The sequence below is a fragment of the Carassius carassius genome, chromosome 2 (assembly GCF_963082965.1).
Source record: "Carassius carassius chromosome 2, fCarCar2.1, whole genome shotgun sequence".
NCBI lineage: Eukaryota > Metazoa > Chordata > Actinopteri > Cypriniformes > Cyprinidae > Carassius > Carassius carassius.
The window spans coordinates 42,819,805-42,830,626 of NC_081756.1; the positions used below are offsets into that span (position 1 = coordinate 42,819,805).

Genomic DNA, 10,822 nt, shown 5'->3' on the forward strand with positions numbered 1-10,822 from the left:
CTCCACTGGAGAGTGGAACAGAAAGAGCAGGAAGGGACGGTACTGGCACTGTACTGGAGATTGTAATTCAATATACGGACAATAACAGCAGAAGAAATCGATCGGTTTTGCCATAAAAACACAAATCATTTTTTTTTACATTCACAAATTTGTGGTGAATGTAAAATGTGTTGATTGTTTTCATCACTCAGCACACTCTCCCCTGAGCACTCAGTGTGACAACCATTGATGCCTTATACAGTTACAGGCAGTGCTTAATTTGTAAATTGCGAGGTCCCGGAACAAAGCAGGGTAACGGATCATGTGGATTACAGGAGGGAGAGGTAACAGAACATTTGCGAAATGACATTGCTGGAACAGTTTAAGTGATTTTAAGAGCTTGCATCAGTTGCATTTAGGGTCTGTAAGGTCATGAAAATGCCATGCGATTTTAAAACAACAATTTCCAGTCCTAAAAATTTTTTAAAAAGTTGTGGAATTTTATTTTTTAAATCTCTGTGTAATAGTTATATTTAATCAGGTACTACATTTCTGTGGTTTTATTAATTTTCGCATCTTTCAAGTTTATAATGAGGTAAAACCCTGCATTTATTCAACATAGCTTGTAGGTTTGAATAATAAAATAAATCCACACAAACAAGATTCAATCAATCATTCGAAACCATAAACTCTCTCGGAGCGCGCTTCGCATCAGCGCATCTTGTCTGCACTTCAGCGACCTGCTGCAAACTGCGATACAACACTCATTCGCATTTCGATCGGGACAGCTGACATAACTGTCACTTGACTTGACTAATCGGGTAATTGTTGCATTGTCACAAAAAATGTATAATTTGCACACCATTCAAGTATTTTAAGCCATTTGGTACTCGCGCGCTCCACATGCTGTATTAGGCTATGTACCCTCGCAGTCACATCCAAAGCTCGCGCGTATCAAGCCGCCTCGCGAGTATTAGCCTATAAGAGTTATTTTGCGTAGTTTGTTGAGTTTAAGCAACCAAATACACACAATATGATGTCTGATGGTTGTTGACAAATAAAACAGTTTCATGGCACACTCTACTAAAATACAGGGGGGGGGGGGTGAATCAAATATTACACAACACTGCGTCGTCAGTGTTTGTGTTGTATAAGACACGTGCAATTAACATTAGGCTATATGAAAAACAAGCTCAAATTGAGTTAACAAGGTCTTTGGCCAGCGAATGAGGAGATCTGTGTTTTGTCCGCATCTGAGGCAAGTGCAGCGCATTATGTGCTATCATCACCTTTTACAGGCTATATAACGTTTATTGTTGCTATATGGGCGCTTAGTTTTTCTTGTTGTTTAGTAAACTTGGCTAATGTCTCATGATATAAACATAAAGCGCTTATGCACAGGATATTCAAAACGTACAAAAGTATATAGGCTAGATGGCAAACAACGTACTTCTCCAGTCTTTAAACACACAGACATAAGCCTTTACAGACATAGTGTTTTGTTAGAGATTTGTCTCCTCCAGGCTGTGCGCGCGTCAATCTGAGTGGAGGCGAGGGGAGTGACGAGGTTTCGCTTACAGCTTGAGGATCCAATGGCGTAATGAAGTTTTACTGACAAGCTCTTTTAAATACTTATCATTGGTTAAATATTTGTAAAACCCTCTGGTTTAAAATAATAATAACGAATTATAATAGAGATATGCATTTTGGTTAATATTTCACTGCACATATCTGTCTGCCATACGGAAACGCCACCCCTGGAAGAGGGGGATCCGTCAAAATGGCTACGTTCACACTGCAGAGCTTAATGCTCAATTCCGATTTTTTGAAAAATTCGATTTTTTTGCAAGGCCATTCACATTTCCAATTAAATGCAACCTTTTGTGATCTCCTGCGTGAACATGAAATGACCCAGAAGTGACCCGCATGCGCAGAAGAGTACACAACGGTCAACGACGTCACTCGTTGTTTGCGGAAGTAGCTAACGTTAAACATGGATGTCAACAACAGTGTAGTCAACAGCGGAGCTCTTTTTGCAATATTAAAGTTATTTTCCCAACGGAGCCAGCACAATTACAATCTTCTCGTTTTAAGAAGAAAATGAAAAAGAAGGAGGAGAGCAAGGTTTTTGGCCATGGCGTTTTGTGAAGCAGTGTTAGCAACGTCGGTACAGAGAAACGTGTGGGTGTGGAGTCGCAGCCAGGAGTGGTGGGATACTGTGAGTGGCTTCACTAATACAGAATTCATCAGTTTATCTTCTCGTTCCCACCTACTTCAACGCAGAATTATGACGTTTGTAGCATATCAATGACATACGGGTCGGATACATGTGGCCTGGCTGTTCAGACGGAGGTCGCATTTCAAAAGATCGGATACGTATCGGATTCAGGACCACATACCCAAGTGACCTGGGTCACATTTGAAAAGATCGGATCTGTGTCGTTCAGACTGTCGTGAAAAGATCAGATACAGGTCGCATAGGGGCAAAAAAAATTGGAATTGGGTCGTTTCAGCCTGCAGTGTGAACGTAGCCAATGAGGTGCCGGATCCGATTTCAGAGGTGCCGCATCCGGATCCGGCTTGTTCTGGCACAAATTAAGACCTAGTTACAGGCCACCACAATCATTTTACTGTTGGAAGGTGCAGAGAAATCCACTGTCCTCCCAAAAGGTATTTGTGACCTGCAGCTAAGAATCAAAGATCAAACCTGCAGAGGTATAAGGAAGACCTATCTGGTTTCAAGACGAAGTGTGGGAGAGGAAAAGAGAGTGTGAGAGTGAAATTAAAAAGGAAGAAGAGAGGGAATGCAGGAGAGAGAGAGAGAGAGAGAGAGAGTGCAGTGAAGTGCTGCTGGCAAATCACTTTGAGCCATCACTGAGGTTTATGAAAAAGTGTGTGTCATGAGCTAGATGATCTGTCTCTTGGGAACTGGAATCAGTATTAAGGGTGATGCATTAAAATCAGTTCAAAGCAAATAAAAAAGTGTCCTTTGGCATGTTCAACCCTGACAGATAAATTGGGCATGTCTTGACCACATCAATCCAACACTTCTGACATCTCGCAGGCTATGAAAAAAAGGTGCAATGAGCCGCTATGGCCAGCATTTATAAAATAATTCCATAAATCTCCCCTTCCATTGTTCTGCTGAAAAACTGATGGCCGAGGATGGGATGTGGGGTTCTGCTAAGGGCTCTCTGGCAAAAGAATAAGACAAAGTCACATCAGTGAGCAGAAATGGTTAACATACTCACATTTTTTCCAAACCAACCTGAGGTAAGAATAAAGTGGTTGCCAATTTGTTTGCAGTGTGTTGGGACTGTACGGGAGTTCTTTTTGAACCCCTGACAAGCAGGTGAGATCAAAGTAAACCCGGACAAAAGGGGCTCAACAGTGATTTGTCAGGGGACGAGAGGCATTCCAGTCTGGCTCTAGCCCGGCCCTCATATCACTAGTGCAAAAAAAATAAAAGTGCCATGACAAGAAGTACAGCAGAAAAGGTTCAGAGATCACCTTGATTTGGTCTGAATTGAGGTACCTCCTTTTTTGCAAAGGGGGTTGGGGTTGGGGAATCTTGTAAAAAAATAATAATAAATAAATAAATAAAAAAACAGATACAGATATTTTTTTTATAGATTAAATTAAAATTAAACAAAATGTTATTGATATGTTCTTTAAGCACCAGTACATGATTTTAAGAAAAAATTAAAAATAAAAAGTTCAGAACATTGTTTGGAACATAAAGCCTTCTTCTATGAAATCAAGCTAAAGCCAATTTTGTTTTGCTTAGAAACTTTATTCACTGTAACAGTCTTTAGTCGTATGTGGTAACATGCACACTATGTTTATTCAATTCAAATTATTGATTTACATCACAGAATCAACCAGAACCAAACACATTTTTACAGTTTAGATCAGTGTACAATATGCCATTGTTAATATGACTAACTATTTGCATTTTATATACAGTACAGACCAAAAGTTTGGAAACATTACTATTTTTAATGTTTTTGAAAGAAGTTTCTTCTGCTCATCAAGCCTGCATTTATTTGATCAAAAATACAGAAAAAATGTTATATTGTGATATATTATTACAATTTAAAATAATTGTTTTTAAATGTATTATACTTTTTTGAGGATCATTATCACATGATCCTTTAGAAATCATTCTAATATGATGATGCATTATCAAAGTTAGAAACAGTTCTGCTGCTTAATATTTTTTCAGAACATGTGATACTTTTTTAGGATACTTTGATGAATAAAAAGTAAAAAAGAAAAAAAAAAAAGAAGCTATGTTTTTAAAATATAAATATTTTGTAATACCAATATACACTACTGGTCAGTAATTTGGGGTCAGTATTTTTTTTTTTCTCTTTCTTTTTTTTAATAAAATCAATACTTTTATTCAGCAAGGATGTGTTAAATTGATAAAAAGTGATTGTAAAGAAAATATATTATTAGAATTTTTTTTATTTTGAATAAATGCAGTTCTTTTTAACCTTTTATTCATCAAATATATTAGACAGCAGAACTGTTTCCAACACTAATAATAAATCAGAATATTAGAATGATTTCTAAATGATCATGTGATAGACCGAATGTTACATGTGACACTGAAGGCTGGAGTAATGATGCTGAAAATTTAGCTTTGCATCACAGGAATAATTTTTTTTTTTTAAAGTATATTCAAATAGAAAACTATTATTTTAAGTTGTAATAATATTTCACAATATTACTGTTTTTTCTGTATTTTTGATCAAATAAATGCAGGTTTGATGAGCAGAAGAAACTTCTTTCAAAAACATTAAAAATAGTAATGTTTCCAAACTTTTGGTCTGTACTGTACGTGTAATGAATAAAGAAATATTAAGGGTTAATTATAGTAAATGATAAGAGTAAATACTTGCTACATCCATTTGAAATCTGCTTTGTCCTTTTAAAATGTTAACAGCTGAGTGACAAGATCAACACTGCTCAGTATATTTTTGCAAATAAAAAAGTTAAATATCACAACATATTACTACATGATCTGTAAATACCAGAAAGCATGTGTATATCCACATATAAAAATACAGGAGACACATTTCACAAAACACATTTCATTTAGCAGTGACTTTTGTAGTTGTGTGCTTTGTATCTCAAATGTTTATGTAATATTATATTATCTGCTACACATTTATGCCATAAATGTAACTTTTGCCATAAGTTGATGTAGAGTACAAAGAGTGCCGGTTACACTTCCAGGGTGAGCTGTAATACCAATAATAATAAAAAAAGACATTTTAAATGTTAATGGTAATAATTGTTATGACACATCCTTATTTAATTTAAAACATTTGAATTCAAAATGGTGTACATATAGTATATATTTTAATTCAACAAATACAGAAAGATAAAAAAAAAATTTAAAACTTTAACATTAACTCATATTTTTATGAGTCTTAAATTGTATTAATCTTTGGGGGTATTTTTACTAGCCAGATATTATTAGACTTTTTGAATATGTAGATGATAAATGTGTGCAAACTATATATTATTATATATCAAATTGAACAAGAGAAACTACTTATTCTGATGATACCAGTTCTGTCATTTAACATCTATTAATTTACGCAGAAATCCAATGATAAACTATCATGATATTGATTACAACCCTACTGATCAAACTGGTTAAACTTCTACAGCTCATCCAATTTCGCAACAGTCCCCATCTTCGCGAAAAAGTTAAAGTGATAAATGAGGGCATGATAAAGAAAACGACTTTAACATGGTACGATTTAACCGTTCAGCTTCAAAATAATCGGCGACATCCTGAGTGAACTCCCCCTCCTCTCTCTCTCTCTCTCTCTCTCTCTCTCTCTCTCTCATACTGATTATTACTGCTGGGCTTTGTGGGCGGCTGTGGGCCGTAATTAAAATACTTCCAGAAAGAAACAGCCGACCACATCAGAAAAGCAACCCTTTGTCAGGATCAAACCACATCAAGAGCGTCTCTCTCAGAGATGGTCACCAGAGCGGCTCGTGATGTACATCAGTAGACTCATATATACTAATAAGTTATTAAGTGCAGCTACCTGTTTCAAAACTGTGTGACAAACAGTCAGGGACGCCAAGTGATGTACGCAAAGAGAATACGAATGAAGGGTGCCTTCGCACGAGGTTTTCTAGCATGCGCTGGTGTTACGCCAAAGGGCAGGGAGATTTGTAGATGATGGTGCTAATTACAAGAATGGTAACCATAATGCAACAAGATGGAAGCAATTTAGGCAGAAGTCATTTGCGTGTTACTCTTCCACCCACTACACACCAGGAGCTTGAGTGTAAGTGGCTGTGGGGCTTTGAGCCGCACTTGCAGCCTGGTTCCTGAGGGAAGATGCATGTCAGCTACCGCAGTTTATGTTTCCATGGCCTGCTAGATTGATAAAGAAAAAAAAAAGTAGCGTGAAATGAGTTGAGAGGGAATGAAATATGTTTTTTCCCTCCCAAAATATAGATAGAAACTTCAGGAAACTGCTTTTGAATTTATTCTTCTCAAATGACAGGGAAATGTAGCCGAATGTTTTTTATACATATTGCAATGATTGGGAAAACAGGTCTTGATTGTTTATTTATTTTTTTTCTCGAGCATAATCCTAACTAGCCTATAGCCTACTCTCAAAACCTGTGCTTTATAGCCTATAAAATGTTTTGAATTAATTGTTGAAATGTACTTAATGGGCTGTATACAGAAAGCACTCCGCATCAATGTAATAACGCATTAAGCTGTTATAGATTTAAAGGGGGTTGGACGTGCCTGAATCATGATTGGGTTCATATTTAAAATAATAAAATCGCTGTTAATTGCTGTGCACCTAATACGCAATTGAATCGCGTAAAAAATATATTTATTTATCTAATAGCCTAAACGCATTAGCAATGTTTTTCGTGAACTTTTTCTGTTATCTAGCCTATTGTCTAGACTTTTTTGTCACTGTTTTATGAGTCAGAAACATTCCATAAGTGGGGATCATTGAAAGCCACGTGCATATGTCTATGAATGTTAACATCACTGTTGAAATGTGCCAACAGGCGTGAAAAGAGAATCAATAGCGGCTCTCCCAGAGGCAAGTGTTCATGGTTAAATATAATTTTTCAGATGTTTCAAAAGAAGCAAACTCTGCCCTGGGATGGCTCTCTCTTTGTGATGCGGTTTTCCTCTGTAAGCCACCGTGTTTAGTGCTGTGTAATTTTATCCACGCTGCAACCTCAATTGGTTCACACAAGACTGATACCTTACCTCCCCTTTTCCTTTGTATCAATTGGTCGGGGTTCGGGCTATTGTTGCAGGAGGGCTCTTTTATTTCTGTGCACACTGTCGATAAGCGAAATCTCACGATAGGCTCCCTGTGAATCCGACTGGCTGTTTTCTCCTCCTCGGTCAGATACAGTCTGCTTGGAGAGCAGAGTGCAACCCATGAGCAACAACGAGGCGAATCCATGTTGTGGCCACCAAGCCGGCTTTAACTGATGACCGCGACATATTAAAGAGAGGACAGAGGGATACAGCAAGTTTTTATTTTAATTTTCATTCGACTGGATCACTTACAAATTATACTTCTTTGATGGGACCCCGCGTGCCAGCTCTTTCCATTCCAGCGAGATTTTGCCCATATCCCGCCATGCCACAATGGTTATAATTCTGCTCTTGCTTTTACTGAGCTCCTTGGATCCGAGTTTACAGGAATCTCTGGCTTCGGGGCTGACCAGGACCCCAAGGGCGCCCTGTGTCAGGGGCCAGACGTGTGACCCAAGGCAGAGGCGAGATGCTGGTGGACGCGGCGGGGTTTACGAGCACCTCGGAGGAGCTCCAAGACGCAGGAAACTTTACTGCGCCACAAAATATCATTTGCAAATTCACCCGAACGGAAAAATAGACGGATCTCTTGATGAAAACAATCCTTTGAGTGAGTACACCGTTCTCGGGTTTCATAGTTGTGAATTTCAATTTCTGTGCGGTAAAATCAGAGCTCATGAGACGTGCGTAATTGTGCAAATGTACATTGGGAAACATTGTGCGCTGAAAATATTCGGAAGACGCCTTGCGCATTAAATAATTAACATCGAACAATAATTCACTTGACGAATATAATACATTTTAAACCAGTATTCTTAACACTGTAAAATGAAGATTAAAGTAACGATGAGAACACTTTTGCGGACTGCACAGCTTGTAACTAAAAGCTAAAAATTAGGATTTTAAAATAAATCAACCAGCTGGAAAAGAAAACTCTACTGCATTATTTTGTGACGAGACATTCCAAATGATTTTTCTTGTATAATTTACATTGTAAGGACAATTGTCAGAGAGTGGCTGTTGCGTAGCCTGTATTACAATCTTAAATGATCGTTCTTTAAATTACAGCATTCGTTTATCTGTCTTAGTTTTCCAGTTAGTCAAATACGAGTGCCAATGGACAATTACCATATGAAAACAGGATTCAACAGACAGTTTAACATAATGACTTAGACAACGGATGTGTTTATCCAACGTAAAAGGATGATTATTCGAAACAGAAGAATGAGGACAGCCATTAATCAGTGAATAAACATCCTCTTTAAGAGGCGTTTAGTGTTTGTAGTATATCTAACCTGACAGCGTATGTTGTGTAGGCTATATTGTGACTCAATCAACGAAAAACTTGCGTAGGCTACCAATAAAATACAATTTAAAACAGCATATGCCATAATATTTAAGCATATGGAAAAACATACATTCCCATGCTCAATGATTTAATATTAAACGTGTGTTAGATTGTAGGGTTAAAGCAAGTGCTTAATGATAGGCTATTTTTATTGATAAGTTAAATACATAAATCAATAATTGTTATTTATAGAAAAAAACATTAATTTATATTTTATTAAATAAACTTAATTATATTATGCATATAAAACACTTCTAACAGTAATTTGTATTTTTCATGAATTATTAACACAACTAATCGAATACAGTTAATATAGAAGTAAATAAAATTACACTTTCACACTAGCTAAAATTTGACAGATTTGTGAAAACTCACGAACTCGATTTACCTTTGATTGAATCCTACAAATGATTATGGTGTTTGAAAAGCTACCGTAAATGATTTTTTCCCCCATTTCTAGAATGCGCAATAACTAGTGCTCCACTCTTTTTCTAGGTATACTCGAGATCACAGCTGTGGATGTCGGTGTCGTGGCGATCAAGGGCCTGTTTTCGGGAAGATACTTGGCTATGAATGAGAAAGGACGTCTGTATGCTTCAGTAAGTGTTATGTCACGTCGGAAAATCAAGTAGCTGAAATTCGGCTAGCTTGTGGGATCAGATAACAAGAGGGGCTATTTGAGGCTATAGCCACATGGTGGTGTTTTTCATGAGGAACGAGCATGCTCACATGCTACTAGATTACTGAGAGTTTGATTACTGAGTGATAACCACATACGAGCTTCTTACTTTTGCCAGGTTAGTAAGTGTTTGAGATGCAGATACTTCAAATGTGAAGATATTGGACCAGATTAAATGTTGACTTTTCTACAAAATGGAGAGGACTTAAAAAGTTTTTGTGGGTGCATTGAACCACCTTGTTCCAGGTCCAGTCCATGTCAAAATCAAAAATGTAAAAATAATTATATTTTTTAACCATTTCAGGACGTCTTCAACCATGAGTGTGAGTTTCTGGAGCGCATTCATGAGCTAGGCTACAACACCTACGCGTCACGGCACCATGCTACCACCCAGCCTCCCCCAACAGGGGCAGGGGGCGGCAAGCGGCGTGCCAGTTCTAAGAGGCAGTGGTACGTGTCCATCAATGGGAAGGGCCGGCCCAGGAGGGGCTTTAAGACAAGGAGCACGGACAAAGCTTCCCTCTTCTTGCCCCGTGTTCTGGGCAACAAGGACCATGAGATGGTGCGCAAGCTCAGAGAGAGCCAGCGGCACCAGGCCGGCTCTCACAGAGCCCCTGTGGGTCGGGCAGAACGCAGAAGACGACGCCACAGGGGCTCCAAGAGCCAAAGCACAAGGCCTGACATTTAACACTCTCTTGACACAGATGGAGAAAAGATCCAAAGCCACTGAGAGTCCAACAGATCAAATGAGTCACATGGAACAATTTTCTTGGGAGAGGATGATTTTCAATATATCCATGCATACACACATACATATATATATATATATATATATATATATATATAAAACTTTGGGGGAATTATGTGTCAAGAAGGGCTGAGAATGAAGAGAAAAATCCTTTTCCTTTGACGTTTAAAGCCCAGCATCTGAAAAACAGTGACAGTCCAATTAGGTTCATGCGACCAAATTTACACTACTGAAAGTTTTGTCTTTTGCGTTTTTTCATGTCCACACTTTTTGAAGTCTTTTCTGCTAAAGATGTGTAATTATTGTACATAGCTGTACATGTACAGTCTTTTACTTTTTTATGTGAGCAAGATAACATAGAGTAAATGTTTGTAATGGTAAATTAGGATGTTAAAGTGCTTGACAATGCCACAATGATGTGTTATGTATTGGACTATGGCTTTATAGGTGGTGTACAGACAAGCACTTTTTCCTTATTGAAATATAAAGAAGTAAACACAGATCCATACACATAAAACATATGTTTTTTAACTTACATGTGATAGGCTACTGTTCTTAAACTGCAATCAGGAGTACTTTGTATATTACTAATGAAATACGTATTTATTTTGTTTATATGTTTTTAAGTTATTGATGACATAGGCTAATGTCTACACTTCCAAATATCAAAGATTTTCTTCAGAAGAGATTAATAGTTACCATTGTTATAATAACACTGCTATCTTTGAACAGTTG

At 37.5% G+C, this 10,822-nt stretch overlaps 1 protein-coding gene across 1 annotated transcript; it reads left to right on the forward strand.

Annotated features, from left to right (window-relative positions):
* The first annotated feature begins 6,986 nt into the window (after positions 1-6,986).
* LOC132098200 (fibroblast growth factor 3-like) lies at positions 6,987-10,162 on the forward strand. Its single transcript, XM_059504399.1, has 3 exons — positions 6,987-7,922; positions 9,156-9,259; positions 9,644-10,162. Exons 1-3 carry the CDS (start codon positions 7,646-7,648, stop codon positions 10,025-10,027), a joined length of 765 nt encoding a protein of 254 aa, XP_059360382.1. The 5' UTR covers positions 6,987-7,645; the 3' UTR covers positions 10,028-10,162.
* The last annotated feature ends 660 nt before the right edge of the window (positions 10,163-10,822 follow it).